Raw genomic sequence first — 23,622 nt, forward strand, 5'->3', positions numbered from 1 at the left:
CTTCTTCTATTTGATGTTGTTGTTTGCTGGGGGGGGGCGCTTTAACTCAGGACCCTGGGCACTGTCCCTGAGCTCTTTTGCTTCAGGCTACTGCTCTATTACTATAAGTGACAGCTTCACTCCTGGTTTTTTTGTTGATTAGCTGGGGACAAGTCTCATGGACCTTTCTGCCCTGGCTGGCTTTGAACAGTGATCTTCTGATTTCAGCCTCCTGAGTGTAGTAAGGATTACAGGAGGAAGCCACCATCGCCCAACTAGGTTTTTTTTTGCCATCCTATTCTGACCCAGAAATAGATCACTAACTAATTCAAAGTGGAATTTTGGTAATAAAGAAGAGTTGATGATGTCTGTGGCTGCTAGCACTCACTCACCCTCAACATTCTCTTCTTGTGTAGGATAATTGTCTCAGATCTTTGTCAAGTTCGGTTGCACCATGTTTAGAAAGGGAACTCGATTATATCAAAGATGGTCAGATCTTTTGGCTGGTAGGATGAGGCATACAGAAAACTGAACCAACAGGCATCACCGATGGTCATACTTTTAGAGCACTCTTGCTTGCCCCTGAATGCAATGGTCTGTGTGTTCATAAGTGGGAAGATGGACTGAAACACCCACCTGAAACCACAAACTGACTTGCAAGAACAAGAGCTGATTTCTAAATTTAAGTGGAGTCATGCCTATGCTTATTGCCCAAGTCTTTTAAGGCAGCCATCCTGATTGTGTTACATCCTGGTTGGACCACCAGAGGGAGCCAACTTGTAACTCCAGTCAACAGAATAGAGGAAATCCACCAGATGTTGATATGAGAAGCCAAAAGCCACAAGTTAGGAGTAGCATATTTCAGATTTATTAAAAAATACATAGGTAATGAGGCTGAGCTTTGGCTAGGAATGGATTGGAGAAGAACTGAAGGCACAAAAACATTCACAGTTGTGTGCTAAAGACAGACAGAGAGCAAGGAGGTGTCTTAGAAGCATTTGCGGTGGACAATGGAGGGTCCAGCCTCATCGTACTCCTGCTTGCTGATCCACATTTGCTGGAAGGTGGACAGAGAGGCCAGAATGGAACCTCCAATCCACACTGAGTACTTGCGCTCTGGAGGGGCAATGATCTATGGGTCAGGACAGAAAAAAAAACAGGTCATAAGTGACATAGGGCAGCAGGGCTTGAGTACTGTACCAAGGCACACATTTCTCAGACTTGGCTGTAGTCTATTATATAGTAGGGACTCCCATGGCTGTGAGATGACAAGATACAGCCAAGAAGACAGTTTAGAGATTCCTCACCTTTGGTTTTCTGATGTCCTGAATGATCTTCCAAAGATCTTCCCTAACTCCTCTACCATACTATTGAGCAAACCAAGGGTGGTTCCCAGTGCTATGGTGGCCTCCACTAAAGGGTCCAGACAAAGCATCTGATTCTATGAGCTGGGCCCCAGAGCTTAGCCTGATGCACACTTGCTGTGGAAACAAGCTCTAGCATTTCAGAGAAGCTTTTATTATGGCAGGACATATTATGCCAGTGTTCCTGCATCTGGGCAAGGTGATTGCTACTCTCTGAACCTCCCACCCCTATGCATTTTCTGTCACTGAGGGACTCAGGGATGGATGGTCCCCTTATATGGGTCACATCAAGATACTCTGGAAGCCTTATGCACAAGGACATAAGCATGGCACAAGGGGCATGCTCAGGCTTCTTCGGTAGATGTATGGCTCAGGCACAGAGACCAGAGGGCATGACCAGAAGTCTTGTACATCCGCAGCAACTCAAAAACAAGCTGAGCTGTGCTAAACCCCACATCGTATTTAAATCTTGGGTAGCAATGGACAAAGTGTATCTGAAATCACGACTTAAAGACTTTCTGTTTACTCCAGTGCTCTGGTGAGATTTGTTTTCATTTCCTTAATACGACACACTGACATTAGCATAGCTCTTGCTATGTTCCAGGCCCTATACAAAACATTTCACATGTATGTTATCACGTATTTTCATAACCACCTCTAGGAGTTAGTTTCCATGTTACCTATTTAGAAACATAGCTAAGACAAATGTAAGTATGAGCTATACTGGCCGCCTGTGTGTCAGGCTGAGTGTACAAACCTGGGTCCCCCTGGATGTTTTGTTTTAGAAAGAAAATTTATGGGGTGTTTTTGGTGGGGGAGGAGGAGGGAAGAGGATAATTTTAGATTTCTATAAAACTTGCAAAGAGTTACAGGGAGTTACCGGAGATACCTCGCCCAGTTTCATTTTCTCCAATGTGTCATTCAACCAGGCCCCAGGTTTTAATGATTCTCCATGCTCTCTCACCACCCTGGGACTGAGATTCATACTCATGTTACTCACCAAGGGGAGTTTAAAAAACTAGGGCTCCTCTCTGGTCTAAATCCTCAACTAGGTTGGCTGTGTTGTATGCTGAATGGCTGGCTTTATCTCCTCCCTCCAGTATGGTTACCCAGAAAGATCATTTATGTGTGTGTAAGTCTAGCACATTGTTTGCATAAAAGAGAAGGGAGCATAAGTAAAAGAGGTCTTATCTGACTGCTTCTCCTGTGTGTGAACGGCACTGTCATCGACCACACATAAACACCCTCCAAAAGAATGGTCTCCATTGAGTGCAAAATGTACACCATGTGAAACCCTTGTGTGTGTATGGGGGAGGGAAGGGTGCTCAGGAACTAAGCCTGGCCATTCAGGAATCACTCTGTGCTTTTGTGCAGCTATATTAAAAATGAATGCCAGATACAGACATGAAGAAAGAATTCTAATTCCTGACCACTGAGATGGTATCAGGATTACATTTAGCAGAGAAAGAAAGCCAATTACTAAGTCTACAACATTTAAGATTTTTAAGACAGGATTAAAGTCCTTGAAAATGTGAACAATTGACATTCTCACACAAGGCTCCACTTGTCCAACCTACATTGCTGTTCCTTCATACCCTTCCGTTTCAACTACTCTTGATATCTTGTATAATTTGTGTCCTTTCTAAAGCCCAATCTTACTGTCCTTTCAATCCAGCCTTTCAATGTAAAGAATGAATAATGTATACATGAGCATATATGTGCACAAATAAAATGTAAATGGTGCATTGTGTTCTATATTTTTCCATGTTCTACATGTAAAACACACTGCTATTTTTTGTTGTTGTTGGTTGTGAGGCTTAAACTCAGGGCCTGAGGACTGTCCCTGAGCCTCTTTGTGTTCAAGGCTAGTACTATACCACTTGAGTCACAGCACCACTTCTGGTTTTTGAGTGGTTAATTGGAGATAAGTCTCATGGAGACATTTCTGCCAGGGCTGGCTTCAAACCATGATCCTCAGATCTCAGTCTCCAGAGTAGCTGGGATTACAGGCATGTGCCACTGGTGCCTAGCAGAAACATACTATCCTTTCACATTTTTGTGTGGTACCGGAGTTGGAACTCAAGGCTTTGTGCTTGCTAGGCAGGTACTCTGCCACTTGAGCCAGCTAGGCTTTGAGATACACTATTAGGTGAGAATAGGTCAAGTTTGTCTAGATAATGCACATCCTTTTGTGTACCAAACTGAATTATATAAAGTATGGGACATGTGGATTATTTTTACTAGCCCTAGAACCCACAATTGTCTATGACCATGATATAGCCTCAGAACCATCCTGAAAATCTTGTTAAAGGGCCAACATCTTGTTAAAGGCACAACCCTAGAGCATATCACTACATAGTACCTTTATCTTCATGGTGCTGGGCGCCAGGGCTGTGATCTCCTTCTGCATCCGGTCAGCAATGCCTGGGTACATGGTGGTACCCCCTGAGAGTACATTGTTAGCATAGAGGTCCTTCCTGATATCAATATCACACTTCATGATACTGTTGTAGGTGGTTTCATGGATACCAGCTGACTCCATTCCTGGAAAAGACATAAGGGCCATGGATGGTGGGTCAAACTCAGGTTCAACATGATCAACCAGACTGAAGATCTTACTCGGATAAAGCCTGGCAGGATCAATCACCAAGACATCACCCATTTCCCATTTCTTCCCACTTTACAACCTCAGGAAGCCAGGCTGCAGCATCTTCAGGATGGACTCTTCTAGAACTGATTTTCTATTCAACACTGGGATGTGTACAGTTCATTATGAGCAAAACCTTCAGATGCCTTCTGGAAGGTGCCACACTCGGCCAGTGTCACCACCATTGCTCAGAACTCTCATTTCAGGCTGGGCACAATGGAACACACTTAAAATCCCAGATCCAGGGGATACAGAGACAAGGAGGACTTTGACCAGCCAGGCCCAAAGAAATCCAGGAAGATCTTTTCTCAAAACACAAGTTGAATGTGGTGGAACATGCCCATAATCTTAGAGATAGGTGGATGTCACTGGGAGACCAACCCTGAGCAAAAAGTAGAAGACCCTATCTGGAAAACAGTAAGAATGGCTGGCAGCATGGGTTATGTGTTAGAGCCCTTGCCTAGCAAGCGCTGCCCTTGAGTTCAAATCCCATTGTTGTTCTTTCCCTTTCTCCTACCTAAATATCCAAAGCACTCTGTCATCTTCTGTGGCTGATGCCTTTGCACTCCCAGTTGCACATTTCAGCCTGCCTGAATAAAGCAATAGTTTTCTTCTTCTTCTTCCTCCCCTCCTCTTCCTCCTCCTCGTCCTCCTCTTCCTCCTCCTCCCCTTCCTCATCGTCTTCCTCTTCCCCCCTCCTCTTCCCCTTTCACCAACTCCTCCTCCTTTTTCACCTCCTCCTCCTCTTTCTCTTCCTTCTCCTCCTCTTCCTCTATCGCTTCCTCCTTCTCCTCCTCTTCTTCCTCCTTCTCTTCCTCCTTCTCTTCCTACTTCTTCTCTTTCCTCTTCTCCTCCTTCTCTTCCTTCTTTCTTCCCCTTCTTTTTCTCCTCTTCCTCCTCCTCCTCCTTCTGCTCCTTTTCCTCTTCCTCCTCCTCTCTTTTTCCTTCTCTTTCTCCTTGTCCTCCTCCTCCTTCTTCTTTAGTTTTGATAATGGTTTTGTCTGACTTTTTGTTAATTTCTCTACTTACCCTTCATCTTTTGCCATGTCATGAGCTAATGTAATTATAATGCTACCACCTAGATGTTCATTTCTTACAATATTGAGTTATTGAATTTTGTTTTTGCTAGGCACTGGGCTAAGTAAGGGTTCTCTATAGGTCTTCTGTGATTCTCCTGGCCATTCTATTGCATTGCTACTATTATAATCTTCATGTTATACACAAGGAAATTGAGGTTAAGTGCTTTTCCTAAGGCTGTGAAAGAATGAAGTTTCAAACCCAACACTACCTTCAAGAGCTTCTTTGTAAACATTTCTGCAAACCCCATTGTTTTTCTGTCCTAAGCACAGACAGTATTTTCCAGATTCTTTGGGCCTGACTACAACACATTGAAAGAGTATTTTTTAAAAATCTCTTTTTCTTTTTTTATTGTGAGAGTACTGTACAGATGAGTTACAATTACATGGGCAAGATAAAGGGTACATTTCTTATCAAGCATTGCTGCCTCCTCTTTGTTTCCCCTTTCCATCCCTTTCCAAAAATCTCTTTGCTGACCTTTTAAACTCTTACCTTGAAAAAAGTATGACACTTCCCCTTTCCTTGGCTCAGAAATGCTTTTGGTCTTGTGGCCTCTAACACAGGTTTCATGAGCAGAAGGTCCCTGGCAGCCCTAGGTCTGGGCTGACACAGGAGATTTGGGTGAATGCCTTCCTACTCCATTGCTTACCGATGAAGGATGGCTGGAAGAGGGTCTCTGGGCAGCGGAAGCGCTCATTCCCAATGGTGATCACCTGCCCATCTGGCAACTCGTAGCTCTTCTCCAGGGAAGAGGAGGAAGCAGCTGTGGCCATCTCGTTTTCAAAGTCCAGAGCAACATAACACAGCTTCTCCTTGATGTCCCGGACAATCTCACGCTCAGCTGTTAAATACATACAAACATTATGGTACACGCTGGGGCTTACACAGATGCTAACGATCTGCCTTCCTCCTCCCACTCACGCAGACTCAGCTCCTCAAGGCCCTTGCTGCCTGGCCCAGGTAGATGGCAGCTCAAACCTTCAGCACACCCAATGCTTTCCAGAAAAAGGTAGGAACTAACTCAGGACTAGTCCTTGTCCAGAAGGCTCCATTAGTGGAGTCTGGAAGGCAATGTAGAAGAGGCAGGCAGGCATACACTCTGGAGACTCCTATACCATGAAGGTCTAAGGTACTGAGCTTCTGGGAAGTTTGGGGAGGTGTTTTGCAAGCAGGAATGTATTAATTCAACTCCATACCACAAAAAAAGACCTTAAAAGCTGTGTGCTGGTGGCTCATGTCTATAATCCTAGCTACTCGGGAGGCTGGGATCTGAGGATCCCACAGTTCAAAAACTAGTCCAGGCAGAAAAGTCCCTGTGAAACTCTTATCTCCAATTAACCACTTAAAAACCAGAAGTGGCACTGTGGCTCAAAGTGGTAGAGCACTAGACTGAGTTAAAAAGCTCAGGAACAGCAACCAGGCTCTGGGTTCAAGCCCCATGACTGACAGAAAACACGAGGGGGGGGGGAGAGAGAGAGCTTAAAATCAAGGCTCATACAAGGAGTTTAGAAAAAGTCTCAGGAATGTCCAGAAACCACAATTCTAGACAATGCCAAGTTCATGAGATTATCCCAGTAGCAGAACCACAGATAGGTAGGAGATCCAACTGTTTCAACTGTTTCTGGTAATGCTGCTCTTATGGAGAATGAGAGTATGACAACATCTTCAATTAAAAATATATCACCACTGCCTCGTGGGTCTATATTATTAATATTAGCTACCAATCACTGAATACTCACTCTATGCAGGATATTCTCCTTGTGTTATCTTGTTTTATAGTCAGTAGAGTTCTGGGAGATGAAATTTATGATTATCTCCATTTTACAGATATGGAGAATGTATTGGCTTTGCAAGTGGGTAGAAAGCTAAGACTCAAGTCTATTTAGAGATCTAGGAAGCTTACCAGACACCACACCTATCAATTTTCAGACAGCATGTTTTTTCTCCATTTTCTAGTGTGAGAGATTAATGCATGATTTCAAGCAGGGATAAGAGTCCAGCTCAATGGTAAAATACTTGCCTAGCATACAGAAGCCAAGGATCTCATGCCCAAAAACAACAACACTAACAACTAAAACTACCTCCAAGAACTGCGAGGAAACAGTGTGTGTAATCAGTGTTATCAGTATAATTAGCACAGCAAAAATGTCTGAGCTTTGCCATGTGCTTTAGGCTGAGGCCTTCCCAGTGGCAACTGTCCATCCCATCATTTCCTGGCATAGCCACATGGTCCTACAAGTTGCTATGAGCAACACTCGGTCCTTCCCCTGTTCCTTGTGTCTCCCACATGCCTCACCAGTAGTCACGAAGGAGTAGCCACGCTCAGTCAGGATCTTCATGAGGTAGTCGGTGAGGTCTCGGCCAGCCAGGTCCAGACGCATGATAGCATGGGGCAGGGCATAGCCTTCATAGATGGGCACGTTGTGGGTCACACCATCTCCAGAGTCCAGCACAATGCCTGGAAGACAAGTGAGCACGATCCGCATCACCACAGTGGCTGGCCTGCTGGTCAAGTAGAAGAAAACCTTGGGAAAGAAGGAATTCCTAAGCTGCTTATTTGAAGGAAGAAATGAAGGACTTTGATGGAAAAGGTAAAGTAGGCCAGGGTTTGGGAAAGCTGGACAAAGGAACACCAGGAAGAGGGTAACAATTTTTGTTAATGTCTGGCTAGAAAGAAGAGGTCCGAGACTTGAAAAGATGAATCTTTTATGGCTTGAATCAGCCCTGCCAATTCTAATTCACACCTTGCCACTACAGGGCATGTGTTTATAACCAGCATATCCCACCCACTGGAGCATATTCATTTAATCGCAGTGCTCATTTCTTCCAGTCACCTACCAGTTGTACGTCCAGAAGCATAGAGGGACAGCACTGCCTGAATAGCCACATACATGGCTGGGACGTTGAAGGTCTCAAACATGATCTGCAAAGCAATCCAAAGAGCCAAGTGAGTGATTGGGCATGTACAAGAGAGCACACCTCCTTGACAGATCCAGACAGGCCTGCCTGGCAGTGGCCAGAGGACAACAAAGGCAGGGCCAAGGCAGCCCTGGTCACTCACAAAGGACAAAAGCAGGAAGATGAGACCATCGCAGTGGTGGGATGGGGAGGGAGGAGGTCGTGTGCACATGGCTTCAAGTAAGGAAACTATAACTTCTGCCCTAACTTGAATGTGACCTGGCAGAATTATACTGAACTCATAGTTGACTGATGTTGGATTGTATTCCAGATCTCCCAACAATAGTTACAGGAAAGTTGTGACTAGATGAGCTCTTAGCTCTTGAGGGTAAAAAGTCTGTGTTTACAATAAGAATGTATCATTAAGGTGGGCTTCCAGAATTGTTAGGAAGCAGTTTGGGATCTTCTTTCTGCTTTTCTGTGTGGCTTTGTTCTAACTAGACTTGATGGATGCTGGATGTGCATATTCACCTGGGTCATTTTCTCCCGGTTGGCCTTGGGGTTCAGAGGTGCCTCAGTGAGCAGAGTTGGATGTTCTTCAGGGGCAACACGGAGCTCATTGTAGAAGGAATGGTGCCAGATCTAGCACAGAGGAAAGAAGAGAAACAATAATGTGATGTTGCAGGGCACCAAGATCCCAAAAAGGGACAAAAATGAGACAAACAAAACCAGGACCAAGTGAAATGTTCCCAGCTCTCATGTGCCAGTACTTGCACAGGTGCAAAGACAGAAGCTCAGAGAGCGTGAATGCCTTCCATGGGATTCACATTCAAACCCAGGGCTGTATGTAGAGTCAAAGACACAGGCTCTGCAGTCAAATGAGGATGAAAACCTCAGCTTGGCCACTAAGCAGGTTTTTCAGTTCCAAAGGAGTAATATGAAAGTGTAAATAATTAGTGTTTACCTCATTGGCTCTTTGTGAATTAAATACTATGACCCTTAGAGTAACTAGTCAGCCCAGTGTCTAGTACAGAATAAATGCTATCATGCAGCTATGTATGCCTTTCTTACACCCTCCTCTCCCATTTTAGTTAATAATCTATGGTAAGGTATTTTGATTTAGTATGAGCAAAGACAAGCATGCAGACACAAATGCGCAAATTCGGCTGACCTAGATGATCTAGAACAAATGTCAAAACCTAAAAGTGCAATTGAGCAATGGGAGTCAGTTATTTTCTCCAGCCATAGCATGTTATTTAGAGTCAGGGGACATTGGAATGATGCATTCTGAGAATGCCGCTGTGTCCTGGTACCTTCTCCATGTCGTCCCAGTTGGTGATGATACCGTGCTCTATCGGGTACTTCAAGGTCAGGATTCCTCTTTTGCTCTGAGCTTCATCACCCACGTAACTGTCTTTTTGTCCCATTCCTACCATCACCCCCTAAAACGGTTCAACATATTACAAGTCAGGCTTCTCCAAACTGTATGCATTGCTTGCAATCAAATCACAACGGACTTACATCAGTGAGATAAACTTCCTCTTTTAGTACCAGCAATAATATGAGCCCTACTATGACTACAGTCTTAATTGATGTCCCTCAGCTGGTTGGAACTAGACCTAAACCAGCCTCCAAATAATCAAGGATTCTGTGAGAGAAGCAGGCTTACATTGTGTCTTTTTATCTTTTATATTAGTTGATGAGTCCTGCTTAGGGAAGAGATTGTGTCTATCGACTCACAGCTATAGTAAGTTGTAATGCACATGTCTGCTACATAATAATCACTTGTTGAGAGGAAGTAATAAAATTTACATATTCATTAAATGGCATTTTTGCCTCTTGTAAATCTTTTCAATCATACTGTTGTGTGTGTATGTGGAGGGGAGGGCAGTAATATGTTGATACTGGTCCTTCACTCTTGCTTAGCTTTGTCCACTCAAAGCTGGCACTTTACCATTACTTGGGCCATATCTCTACTTCTGGCATTTTCCTGTTTAGTTATAGATAGCAGTCTCCTGGGTTTTTCCCAGGTGGGGTTCAAACCATGATCCTTAGCTCCTAGTCTCCTGAGTAGCTAGGATTACAGGTATTACCAAGGGCATCCAGCTTACATCATACTTTTAAAGTTATCACTTCCTCAAAAAAGAATTTAAGTATTGTTTGCCTACCATAAACATTACAGCTACAAATATTTGATATTTGATGACTACAGGATAAATATATGGAGATCAATTGCTAAAACATTTGTCTAAACTAGTCAGAGCCATCTTTTAGTCATTAAAATGAAGCTTAAAACATTCTCTTTACTAGATTTTAAATTGCCTTAGAATCACTGCTTTAGAATTTAGCTTTTGCCACTGGCTACCACCAATATTTTGTTTATATACAATATACAAACTTACCAAGAGGCTCTCCAGATATATTTTGCTGACAACTAACCTGGCATACAGTTAACAGTTGTTATGATATTGTTATGACAATGATGATATTTAGACAAAAAAGAATATTCAAAATGGGACAGATTTTATACCTGGTAGTTGCCCACCAAATAATCAACATATAAGTGAAGTTACTTTTTGGAATTTGCCTTGATGGTCATAAAACCTTACACAGGCCAGGCAAATACTCTACACTAAGCTACACTCTAGTAGCTCACAGATATATGTTTAACACAGTTACATAAGATCTGGCAAAGACAACTCACACTAGGACATAGAGAGATCTAACCAATAGCCTTGTGCTCTCTCTTTCCCATCCAAGTGTTGCTCACCTGATGTCTGGGACGTCCCACAATGGATGGGAAAACAGCCCTGGGAGCATCATCCCCAGCAAAGCCAGCCTTACAAAGCCCAGAGCCGTTGTCACACACCAGGGCAGTGCTGTCCTCTTCTTCACACATGGCTGGAGCTGCTTAACAGGTTTCTAGAGAAAATGAGAAGCAGCCCAGATGTCAAGCACTTACTAAGTTGATTACTGCCCCTTATTTGGGGCATCTCTTAACAGGTGTCATTACCCTGACTGACACTTATTTAACATCACCTTTATCTTGAAGTACTTTGATTAGGATGTAAGCTTTTGATAAAGCTGAACTTTGGCCTCTGTGTTAATACCATACTATTATTATATAGCACAGGTTCTTACCAGCACTTTAAAGATAAGCTGAACAAATGAATCATTAGACCGCACAGCACTGATGAAAATTCCAGACTTAATGACCAGCCACTCACAGGGACAAGTCATTCACTATATGTTCAGTAAGTTTCTAGAATTTTCACAAGGTGTCCACCCAAGCTCATATTTCTTCATATGTATTATAACTTTTCATGTTTTTTAGGTATATTGTGAGAACTTTTGGATATTTTTTAAATGTTTAAGGGTTAAATAAACATCTTTGGTTATTGAAGGACTTGAATACTCAGACAAATATTAAATGGAATCAATACTTTTTAAGAAAGTGCTTGAAAGTTTAGAGGCTATGATTATTCTTCACCAACAAAAGTCACTGTTAAGTTGCAACTCCAAATTTCAAGTGTATGTGTGTGTGTGTGTTTGATGAATTGCATGTCATGTAGTAGAAAATTTCTGTTATTAAGAAATAGAAGTAAAAGCTAGGCACTTATGGCTCACACCTGCAATCCTAGCTACTCAGGAGGCTGAGCTCTGAGGATTGCGGTTCAAAGCCAGCCAAGGCAGGAAAGACCATGAGATTCTTATCTCAATAAAACCACCAGAAAACCGGAAGTGGTGCTGTGTCTCAAGTGGTAGAGTGCTAGCCTTGAGCTGAAGAGCTGAGGGACAGTGAGTTCAAACCCCCCAACTGACTCCTCCCCCTAAAAAGAAAGAAGTAAAAGGATCCACTAACAACATATTCTTATTTAAGAATAGCAGATTCAAGATTGCACTATTGTGTGATCCAATAAAATCACTTGTTTATGCAAAAAGATTTGTTCTATTTACCAAAGATTTTGCTTGAATTATTTTGAAGTGCCAGTATTTTAAATTTTCTTCCCTGATTCTGTCACATTTTTTAGTTGAGTATATACTCTTTTGATTATGAAACAGTATTTTTATAATCCTTTTTAAGATTGGATTCCTTGATAAAATTGGAAAGGCTGATGCAGAAGTACTGAAGGCTCCTAATCAGAGGGTATTTCTATTCAATGCTCTCACTTTTTACAAAAAAGAAATTCTAGGAGAAATAATTTTCAAGAGTACAGGAGATACTGGAATCAGAACTAGAGTCAGAAAAACTAGAGGTTGGTGGCCCTTGCTCTCCTGTGGCTCTTAATCCAGGATCCTTCCCATTTTTCCAAACAGAATTAGAAGTGTTTTGTAAAGAAAGGGATGTTCATTGTTCTTCAGCTAGCATTGATAACATTGACATCTCAGTCAAGATTTCAGGCTGAACAAGATTATTTTGCTTTTTTCAATGCTGAAGATCTAATCCAATGTCTTACATATGTTAGGCAAGTGCTCCACTACTAAGTCCCATCCCCAAACCAGACTTCTCTTAAATTGGTAATCTAATTACCAGACCTAGGTAGGAAAGGAAGTTATTGGAAGGAAATCAGCTCTCACAATTGGAGTTTTATCAGACCATTCCCACAAAATCAAGGTTGAATATCCCAAATGCCCAGAACCTTCAGAGCAGAAAGCATTTTGCAAAGGGATTCCTCTTGCCTGGCCATTTACAAATAACATCAATCTAAGTTGAGATAACATATTGTATGATCAGGTCATGAAATACTATCTCTTAACTCATAAAACAAAAACCAAACTTAGGAAAATTCAAGTCATCTATCCAATATCCCCACTGGCACATTTAGGACAATGGATGACAAAGTATTATTTATTTTAAAAGTCACTAGTTAGGCATTGGTGGTGGCTCACACCTAGCTACTCAAGAGGCTGAGATCTGGGGATCACGGTTCAAAGTCAGCCTGGGCAAGAAAGTCTATGAGACTCTTACCTCCAATAAACTACTAGAAAACTGGAAGTGGCACTGTGTCTCAAGTGGTAGAGCACTAGCCTTGGGCTGAAGAGCTCAGGGGCAGTGCCCAGGCCCAGAGTTCAAGCCCCATGAACAACCAAAAAAAGAAATAAAGTTACTGTGTGTCCTGGGAGGGAACTGGCTCCACCAATTAGAAGTTATGATTTATCAAGTTATTCAACTTCTCTTAGTCACAATCCCCTTTACTATTAAACAACAATAATAGCAACACATACACATAGAATTCTAGGGTGGGAGGGTGTTGTTTTTGGAAATGCATTTAAACTTATTCACAGTGGCATATATGTATAAGTCCTCAATAAAAATGATTTTCATCATTGTTATTAATGGCATTATATAGCTATTAATACAATCCAGATTTTTTTCACATCAAATTCTTGCTTTCTTTATACATTGCCCTAAAATTAGATGGACAATTTTCAATGTGTGGATTCTACTTGCAAGAATGGGAAAATGGGACTTGTCAATGACTTGTCCTTTCCTTTTCTCTTTTATTCTACTTTTATTCTAGACATTATTTTATGCTCAACTTCCTTCTTAGAAGATTAGTATAGCAGATTACAAAGAGATGGAAGACAAAAGATAACCACCTGGAGACACAACAGAAGACACAGCAGTGTTCAGGTGTTTGTCAGAGACAACGACACCAAGGAACCAGGACCCAGGCTGCACCTGTACTGAGGGTACTCTTCAAACTGAGAGCAAGGGCTGAAAACACATAGAAAGTAGAAAGGGATATGCCAAATAATCTATTTTATTCATCAGGGCTGATGTGGATCAGTATTTGAATATATTTAGAAATATAGACTAAACACCATCATTAGTAAAAATGAAGAAAAATATCTCAATATTCATATATACATTATATGTACATATATATTTTATACAAATATACATATATAGGTATATGTATATACACATAGTGTATGTAAATATTCACATACACTATATGTATATACACATAATATACACATACATAATACATATAGTGTATGTGAATGTTCACATACACTATGTATATATACACATATACACATATATACACACACAAACATATACACATGTGTATATACATATATACATATATGTGTATACATACATATTTTAATTCATATATCAAAATTTATGCATAACATACACACATATTACATATACACATATAATACATAAAATATACACATATATACAGTATAATGTATACATATGCATAATATATTATGTGAATATAATCTATATTATGTGTATGAATTTGTATATATAGCAAAGAAAATTGTCCAGAAAAAATTGTATAATCTCTAAAGGGAACATATCATTACATTCTCCTGTGTGTCTAAAGAGGAAGCTGGTTCAGTAGTTTACAACCCTCATCTAACCTGAATAAGCACTTGATTTGGAGCGAAGCATTTCCTAATTAGGTAAAACAGGCTTGCTCCAGCGTCTGCTCTTGGATCTGCACCCAGGTCAGAGGGTTTGCTTCAGCCAAGTAGAGCACATCTTGTGCCAAGAAAATGAGTTGTTAGTGGGAGGGAGGGGGAAAGGATGGTGTTCGTTCATCTCGAAACACAAACCATATTTAGGCATGAATCACAAGATACAAGAAAAAAAATCTCAGCATGAAAACTCCAGTCTCAGTTCAAGTGGCCAAGCCCTGAGTTATAGCAAAGTTCAGGCTGGGGTAACAGGGCTGGCTCCACTGTGACACTCCCTTCACAAGGCTGAGGGAAACCTGAGGCTGAGAAAATGCAAACCAGACCTCCCTGCTTCACACACACACACACACACACACACACACACACACACACACACACACACACACACACACACACACAATCAGATGCAAGCTCTGCCTCTTGCCCACTTCTTTGGGGAGGAAATAAAGAAGAAAAGCTGATGGTAATTGCCTGCTGTGCACTGCTGCAAACAGCCAATGATGCTAACCCTAACTAATGAGCTCAAGGTGCACTCAAGGAATGCATGTCTTCAACACAGGAAACCTGCAAAAGGCACAAGTTCAGCAATACAAAATTGAACCACTTTGCCAATGCCCTCTTTTCATTTTGAACACATACTTTCAGTCACAGCAACTGTACCACAAATACAGTCTACTCAAAATTCCCCACACAAACTCTGAATCACAGGCAAGTCCCAGAGTTTCCAGTGCATAAAAGTAACTATAAAACTTACTGTAAAGAGGTAGACTTCATCCCACAGGATCGGGGCTACTGATTTAATATAGACAGACATTGTAAGGGTGACATGCATGAATACGTATTCATTCCATCTCCCTCTTCACTTCCTCTACTAACCCAAACTGCACGTTTGTCTTTAATCATTAACAACAACAAAAACCTACAATAATTTTAAAAGTTCACTCTTTATTCAGAGGAACTGGACTGTATGAGTTTCTCAGATCCTTGCAGAGAATATCTCATTAAAATTGGGTTGAGAGACAGAGAGGAAAGAAAGAAAGAAAGACAGAAAGAAAGAAAGATAGAAAGAAAGAAAGAAAGAAAGAAAGAAAGAAAGAAAGAAAGAAAGAAAGAAAGAAAGAAAGAAAGAGGAATGGAGGAAAGAGAGAGGAGGAGGAGAGAGAGAGAGAGAGAGAGAGAGAGAGAGAGAGAGAGAGAGAGAGAGAGAGAGAGAGAGAGAGAGAGAGAGAGAGAGAGAGAGAGAGAGAGAGAGAGAGAGAGGAGACTGAGCCTCTGCCATCTCTCAGTCACATTCCTGGGCTGGAGCCACTTACCCTGATGGTGCTTGGCTGGGCTTTTCCCCTCTGGGTGGGTGGCGTTTTGGGAAGCTGAGTGCCGGAAGGGTTATATAGCTCCTTGGCCTGCTCCCCTCCCACTGGCTTCCCAAACAAGGAGCAAAGACAGAGTAGAGCTGGTTGTTCAGTCTTACACAACCATATAGGGACCTCAGCACAAAACTCTCTAATCTGGGTGGCTAGTGGCCTGGGTCTCTTCCACTGCATTCCACTCCTCTGCTCATGAAACAGGAGGCAGTTCAGCTGCTTTGGGAAGATAAACACCCTGAGCCTTCTGAACAACTGCTGAAATGCCCAGAGACACTGAGCTAGTGTTGGGGGGCGGGGGGGGGGGACAGTTGCAGGATGGTTTGCACATTCCACAGAGGATGCTAGCCTGCTGTCCAATGGGGCTTTCTGGCCATTGCCTAAGGCACTGAGAGAAAAGGAGATGTATGTAAAAGGCTGTCCTAGAAAGGTGGCCCTATAATGAAGAGAGATATTATTTTAGTTTCCCATAAATATAGAGAGGGGGTAGTGGGAATCACACTGTGTTTATGAATTGAGTCTGTGAGTGGAGTTAAGGGAAATGAGAATGGAAGTGTAAAGGCAAGATGGACCAGCCATGTTTCACAAAGAGGCACTTGGAAATCAGCACTACAAGTACTTTTATTCTTGGGTACATTAGATATGTCTATGCATTCTTGGGTACATTAGATATGTCTATGAATTTGTAACTGAGCAATTTAGCAGTATAATTAGGAACTATGCATTGGCCAGAAAGTTTACCTGGTACCCTGTCACAGAAATAGAGAAAGACAATGTTGCAAGGAAAACTTGTCGTGTTTCTCTTTGCCCTAGTGTTTGTCTTTGCTTCATTTAACAGTAATGAAGGTGGAATGATTCATCCTATCTTAAAGCCATCAGCTCTAATTATCAAGCATCGGTGAATAACTCCAATGTTTTATATTTCTTTCCATCCCTCCTCCAAGTCAAAACTCTAACTCATTCACAATAAAGTATTTTTGATGGATACCATGAGTTTTTCTAAAGTCCTGACATGTGAGGAAAATCCCAGAATGTATGACTATATTCTACAGCTGCGGACAGCTGTTCACTTGTGTCATTATGTTTGATCTGTTTGATTTGTGGTATATACATTCATGTAGGCATATTTATCTATGAGCCATTGCTAGTTGGACAATTTAAATAGCTTTAGAACAACTTAAATAACTCAGGCTAACTCATAACAGAATTTCTCTGTGCTGCTCAGTATTTTGCTATATCTACTTTTCACCAACTAGAAAACACAGCTGTCTGAATGTTCAAATACCAAGACAATCATGTACCTTGTAGAAGGGAGCATTAGGAATTAATAGTTTTCCTCACAGGGAGAATGTAAAACCAAACTTCCATGCTTTCTTTGCATAAATGTAGGATTCTTCTCTCCATTTCTGTCTCAGTCAACTATCTATCCAGTTCTTGCTGACTATGAAATGATGGATCCTTTCAATATCAAACAGAAAAGATTTTGAATATCATCCTTAAGATTCTTGCATCATTTCTTCTTTATAACAATGTTATATCAATATCACTGACAGTAACAACACTATGACATAAAAAGACAGAGCAAAATAGAGCTCAATGCTCAACCATTTTTACAAGATTATTTTAACATATTGTAGTACACCAACCAACCAGGGAGAATCTACAACTGATAATAAATGGCTGAGCCAGTGATTAATGGACTCACTGTCTGAGTTTGAGATTTATGCTCTCATATTCAATCCAAGTGAGTGAGAGAAAGCAGCACTAAATATTCTTGAGTGTTTGTGTGGTGCATATATATATATATATATATATATATATATATATATATATATATATATATATATATATGGAGAGAGAGAGAGAGAGAGGGGAGAGAGAAAGAGAGAAAGAGAGAGGGGGGGGAGAGAGAGATCTCCATTCAAGTGGCTAGATAGCTCCTGGTGCCAACAGCCAATATATCCAAGGAGTTATGGAGCAATTAAAGAAACAATAGCTTCTAATGACTTGGTTATAATTCAGGAAAATATAAATTCCTAGACATAAGCACACTTTCAAGAATCATCTCCAGATGTATTATGCTCCAAGTATGGCACATACTTTAATGTGCCATATTTAATGATGCTCCAATTAAATCCCTTAAGACCACATTTAATCCTCTTGTGGGGTCCAGTCCAGAGCTGAGTTAGCAGGATGCTCATCTTCACTGATGGAAACATTCTATATCAGCACTTTCCACTGCAGTAGCCATCAGCCACATAGGACTACCACTATTGAAATGTTCTGTAGAGAACTAGTTTTATTTCATTTACTCGTTTATAAATTTCAATTTACATAGCTACATGAAGCAGACGAGCTATATCAGGGAAGTCATGAACTCAACTGCAACTAAAAGCATTCAAAGGGCCTTTAAAAATCAATGTTCAGTGGAGCTCTGGTGGCTCACACCTGTAATCCTAGCTACTCAGGAGGCTGAGATCTGAGGATCATGGCTTAAAGGCAGCCCAGGCAGGAAAGTTCTTAAGACTTATCTCCAATTACATACAAAAAAGGGAGGAAGGCAGAAAGAAAGGAAGAAAGGGAGGAAGCCACAAGTGGAGCTTTGGCTCAAGTGCTACAGCACTAGCCTTGAGGGGAAAAAAACGTTCAGGGACAGTGTTCAAGCCCTGAGAGTAAGCCCCAGGACTAGAAGAAAAATAAAAAGCAACAAAAAGTCAATGTTCAGGCTACATTCTAGACCATTTAAAAGTGAAGGACCTAGCTGGGCGCCAGTGGCTCATGCGTATAATCCTAGCTACTTAGGAGGCTGAGATCTGATCATCACAGTTCAAAGCCAGCCTGGGCAGGAAAAGCCATGAAACTCTTATCTCCAATAAACCACTAGAAAACCTGAAGTGCTGCCTTGACTCAAGTGGTAGAGTGCTAGCCTTGAGCTAAAGAGCTGAGGGAAAGCTCTCAGTCCCAGAGTTCAAGCCCCATGACCAATGACAAAAAAAAGTGAAGGACCTGACATGGAAAACAAGTGTCCACTGTGTAGCCAAGGATGAGAACCTTCAGAACAAAACAGGGTTTGTTTGAATCCTGTTCAGGAAGGAATATATAATAATACCCAATGTTGCTTCCCTCCCCCAACACATCTCCTGAATTCCACTTCATGGCATCCATTTTTGAAAAATAAGGTGTCCATTTAGAAAAAATTTAGTTCATCAGAATGTTAAGAATATAGACTGGACAGGATCTTACATCCTCGATGTCTAGTTTCTTTTATTATTAACACCTCTCATCAGTGTTATATATTTGTCATAAAGAGTGAACCACTATTTCTAGATAGTCCATCCAGGATCATACAGTCCACTTGATCCTGTGACTTCAGGTTCCTCTTTTCTGTGATCAGTTTAGACTTGCCTAATTTTTATTGATCTCAATAATTTTGAGGAGTACTGGTCAAATGTTTATTAGTCTATTCAGTTTGGATTTGTCTGATCTTTTTCCAGATTAAACTGAGGTCATATTTTGTGGGGAAGAGAAAGTCTTATCACTTTAGAGCAAGACTACAAACTATCAAGATAAATTAGCACCAGATTTGTTATGTGAATCTTATTGGTGTTCATCTCCTTTGCCTAACAGTTGTCTTTACTCTTCTCTCAAGAACTTCCAAATTATTTATTCTTTAGATGGAAGCCATCATGCACAGCCATTCTTTAAAAATGGGGAGTTATGGGTTTGGAGGAGTGGCTCAATTAGTAAAGCACCAGCCAATGAGCAAAGTATCAGGTATTGAATTTGAGTCTCAGGTCTTCGACAAAAAAGGAAAAAAAATGGGAGTTATACTCCACCTACTTGATTGTGCAGGTATCTACATAAACTATCCAAAATGGAATAGCTCTGTCTCTCTATTTCTCTATTGCTTCTCTCTGTCTTTCTCTGATTCTTTCTCCTTCCCTCTCTCCTCCCAGCTATCTTCCTTCCTCCCCCTCTTCCTCCTCCCTCTCTATTCTAAGGATTGAACCTAGGACCTCAAGCATACCAGATATGTGCTGAGCTGCACCTCAGTCCCGTGGATTATTCTTTATGGGATCCTCAATGTCTTTTACTAATACACAAATCAGAGAATCAGTCGTCCAGCTGTGGTGGGCAGAACACGTGATATTCTGGGGCTTCTTCCAGCTTGACTCTGATTCTCTAAGTGTGGGTGACATAGTAATGTTGTAGGTTTGTTGGGCTTATGAAATGACTAGCTGATAGTCAATTATTTAGTCTAGAAACTAAATAGTGGATCCTCTGCACACAAACCAGTGAATAAATAGAGAATTGTTGATGTTACCACCATGGGGTATTTTAGATTGGAATCCAGTATATCAAAAAAAATAAAAAAAGCCATAGCAAGACTTTGTCTGAAAAGCTGCAGGGAACAAGCTAATAAAGAGAAAACATTCACTTTTAGTGAGAGAAATGTGTGTGTGGTGGAGAAAAGGATCCTGGGATCTATACTACCATGTGCAGGCCCCCTCCTCCCACCCAGGGAGTTGAGTGGTACAGTGCACTGTAGAGGTCCAGTGCCATATTTCACTGCAATGTCAAACATTAACTTAACAGTTAGTATTCTGCATTTTGTCTTACAGATCCATGTTTCAAATTGGGCATCTGGAATTGACAGCTTTTAAACTACTCAGCCAAATTTACACCATTATTGGGAACAGGTTGGAACAGGATGCAGACTCGGTTTTATATGATTTTGGACTTGAGATTAAAGCAATGAAAAAGCTAACTGCACTCTTGGAGGAACAGGATATCCCCAATGATAGTTGAACAAGGTATTGCCTTAAAGAGAGACAGACAGACAGAGACAGAGATGGATAGACAGAGAAAGAAGCAACAATCTTCCCATTTGGGAAAGTGGAAAAGTGTACCACCCTTACAATAAAGTCACTGGCTTCAGTAAAACAATATAGGAGAGGCAAAGATGAAAGCACCAGCCAGAATTTGCTGAGAGTTTATGGTGTGAGCATTTCAGAAACTCATTTGTCACTAGTGGATACTTGGATTAAGAATAAAGCTATCTACCCAAGGGTAAAGAATTTTATTACTGCTGTTTATATGACACAAACCTTCTGTTCTCTGGATCCTTGCTTTGCTTTAGGAAACCTACAGTTAAACTCAACCTACTCATTTCTTTTTTTTAAGGTTGTTGTCAGATTTTTACTTAAAAAAAAATTCTATTGTGAAAATACCATTCAGAAGAGTTACAATTACATGGGCAAGGTAATGAGTACATTTCTTATCAAGCATTGTTGCCTCCTCCTTTGTCAACCTAGTCATTTCTTAGAGCATGACCAGCACAGTGTTAACTTCGTAATAGCAGGTGATGTCTGGTAAAAATTGTGAGATCTAGTAGTTTAGCCATGTAAGAGCTGCTCTGTGTAATTTAGAATGATTAATTCGAAGTAAGGGCCTTGCTTCAGCACATCATCAGTAGCCTGGATTTATTTCCAGAGATTCTCGGCAGGGGCGGGGGGGGGGGGCGTGGAAATGATCCTACATTTACTGAGTGCCTAGTATGGCCACAAAGATAGTACTCCTTACATACAATAGATAATTAATCTTTGAGATTAAGGATTGAAGTGAGAATTTTTATTTTCTTTTGTTTTTTGAAAACAAATCTTTTTATGTTTTCAATTTTTACATTTAAAAAAAAATTATCTTCAGTTGTACAAAGGAGTTGCCATTTCACAAAACAGGTTATGAATACATCTTGTTCACTGTCAACCCTTTCAACATTCTCACCCAGCCCTCCCCTATCTATTCCTTCCCTCACTCTTCTTCATTTTGTGCTATATACACTGAATCCCTTTTTTATTGTAAAGGTGATGTGCAGAGGGGTTACAGTTACATGTCAAGTAATGAGTACATTTCTTTTCTAACAGTGGTCACCTCTTCCCTCATTTTCTCACAGATTTTTCCCTTCTGACTCTTCTCCCTCACAAGTTGTATAGTTCATTTTCAATATAGTGTCTAGTTAGTATCACTGCTACATTGGTTCACCCTTTATTTGGCCTCTCTCCTAGAAATCACTTTGGGAAATTAAAATATTCCACAATACCTACAACTGCTCAGATCTTCTGATCTCTGGACCAAACCAGCAGCAAATGTTTGGCTTATTGTAGTGTTAGAAAGTCTTTGTCTTTTGAGGGTAAATTTGGTTTGTGTCTGCATCAAAATGTCACTCTTATCAAAAGCCAGTAGAGAAGGTGGGAGGGAAAACTTCACTGTTACCATATTTGGACAAAAAGGTGGCAGGTTCTAGAGTCATCAGACTTATAATCCTTGTCTGGCTCCTAAAGAACCAACATGTACAATATACTCTCAACTACACATTCTGATGGGTTTTCTTTTTTTATTTTATTTTATTTGTGAACATACTGTACAGAGGGGTTACAATTACATGGGCAGGATAATGCGTACATTTCTTACCAAGCATTGCAGCCTCCTCCTTTGGTTTACCCTTCACATCCCTTCCCAGCCTCTCCCCTCCCCCCCAATCCCAATCCTTCTCCTTCCCCCCCTTCCCCCCCCCCCCGCACCGACGTTGTAAAGCTCGTTTTGGACATGACAACTTGTACTTCTCATTGTTGCAACAGGTCCACCTGTATCCTTAAACAACTGGTTTTACCCCATCTCCTCCACAAGTTATACTGACATCAAATATAGTGAAAGCAGGGGTGATACTGTGGGGGAGGGACATACAAAGCAACAAAGAGATAATCTTATAAATGCATTAGAAACATATGCATGAAAGAAAAAAACATTAAAATACATATCTAAGGGTTCATTTTCCTGACATCACATTATCTGACCTTTTCCACTTGACTCATACATATACTAGATATTGCAAATAAGGGAAACCATGGGACCTATGCTTCTTTGGGCCTGGCTTACTTCACTTAATATAATTTTTTCCAAGTTTTTCCATTTCCTAACAAATGGGGCAATGTCATTCTTTCTGATGGAGGCATAGAATTCCATTGTGTATATATACCACATTTTCTTGATCCATTCATCTACTGAGGGGCATCTGGGTTGGTTCCATATCTTAGCTATGGTAAATAATGCTGCAACAAACATAGTTGTGCTGGTAGCTTTAGTGTGGTCTTGTTTGTAAACATTTGGGTAAATGACCAAAAGTGGGATTGCTGGGTCATAGGGGAGTTCTATGTGAAGTCTTTTGAGGAACCTCCATACTGCTTTCCAAAGTGGTTGAAGAAGTTTACATTCCCACCAACAATGAAGTAAGGTTCCTTTCTGTCCACATCCCCTCCAGCATCTGTTGTTGTTAGAGTTCTTGATTTTTGCCGTTCTAACTGGGGTGAGGTGATATCTCAATGTTGTTTTGATTTGCATTTCTTTTATGGCTAGGGATGTTGAACATTTCTTCATGTGTCTATTGGCCATCCTTCTTTCTTCTTCAGAGAAGTTTCTCTTTAAGTCTTTCGCCCACTTATTTATTGGGCAGTTGTTTCTTTGAGGATTTGTTGTTGGGGGGTTTAATTTTTTGAGTTCCAAGTATATTTTAGATATGAGATCCTTGTCCGTTGTATGGCTAGTAAAGATTTTCTCCCAATCCGTGGGCTTTCTATTGATCTTGCTAGCTATGTGTTTTGCCATGCAGAAGCTCTGCAACTTTATGCAATCCCATTTGTCCAACCTTTCTTTGATTTGTTGTGTTTCCGGGTCTCTATTCAAAAAATTTCGGCCTGAGCCAAGGAGACCTAGGGTTTCTCCTATTCCATCCTGTAATGTTTTCAGAGTGTCTGCTTTGAGTTCAAGGTCTTTGATCCATTTGGAGTTGATTCTGGTG

The 23,622-nt window shown here is 40.9% G+C and overlaps 1 protein-coding gene across 4 annotated transcripts; it reads right to left on the reverse strand.

Annotated features, from left to right (window-relative positions):
• Positions 1–824: 824 nt before the first annotated feature.
• Positions 825–15,814, reverse strand: Acta2 (actin alpha 2, smooth muscle). Of its 4 annotated transcripts, none has more exons than XM_070021145.1 (10): positions 15,720–15,772; positions 13,567–13,684; positions 10,736–10,887; positions 9,279–9,407; positions 8,497–8,607; positions 7,906–7,990; positions 7,364–7,525; positions 5,717–5,908; positions 3,706–3,887; positions 825–1,111 (listed from the first exon to the last, which is right to left on the reverse strand). In XM_070021145.1, exons 3-10 carry the CDS (start codon positions 10,862–10,864, stop codon positions 968–970), a joined length of 1,134 nt encoding a protein of 377 aa, XP_069877246.1. In that variant the 5' UTR covers positions 10,865–10,887; positions 13,567–13,684; positions 15,720–15,772; the 3' UTR covers positions 825–967. The 4 variants fall into 4 exon arrangements, with proteins under 4 accessions (XP_069877246.1, XP_069877247.1, XP_069877245.1 ...); XM_070021146.1 differs by lacking the exon at positions 15,720–15,772 and adding an exon at positions 15,161–15,179; XM_070021144.1 differs by lacking the exon at positions 13,567–13,684 and having other exon boundaries at positions 15,720–15,814.
• Positions 15,815–23,622: the final 7,808 nt, after the last annotated feature.

The sequence above is a fragment of the Dipodomys merriami genome, unplaced genomic scaffold (assembly GCF_024711535.1).
Source record: "Dipodomys merriami isolate MVZ:Mamm:240054 unplaced genomic scaffold, mDipMer1.0.p SCAF_14, whole genome shotgun sequence".
Taxonomy (NCBI): domain Eukaryota; kingdom Metazoa; phylum Chordata; class Mammalia; order Rodentia; family Heteromyidae; genus Dipodomys; species Dipodomys merriami.

Bases quoted from the DNA above. Each gene is read 5' to 3' on its own strand.
- Acta2 (XM_070021144.1), bottom strand. From the start codon at position 10,864: ATGTGTGAAGAAGAGGACAGCACTGCCCTGGTGTGTGACAACGGCTCT. The intron at 8,608-9,278 runs GTACCAGGACAC...CCTCTGTGCTAG, and splicing joins ACTGGGACGACATGGAGAAG to ATCTGGCACCATTCCTTCTA. The intron at 5,909-7,363 runs GTGAGGCATGTG...TGTATTTAACAG, and splicing joins CTACTCCTTCGTGACTACTG to CTGAGCGTGAGATTGTCCGG.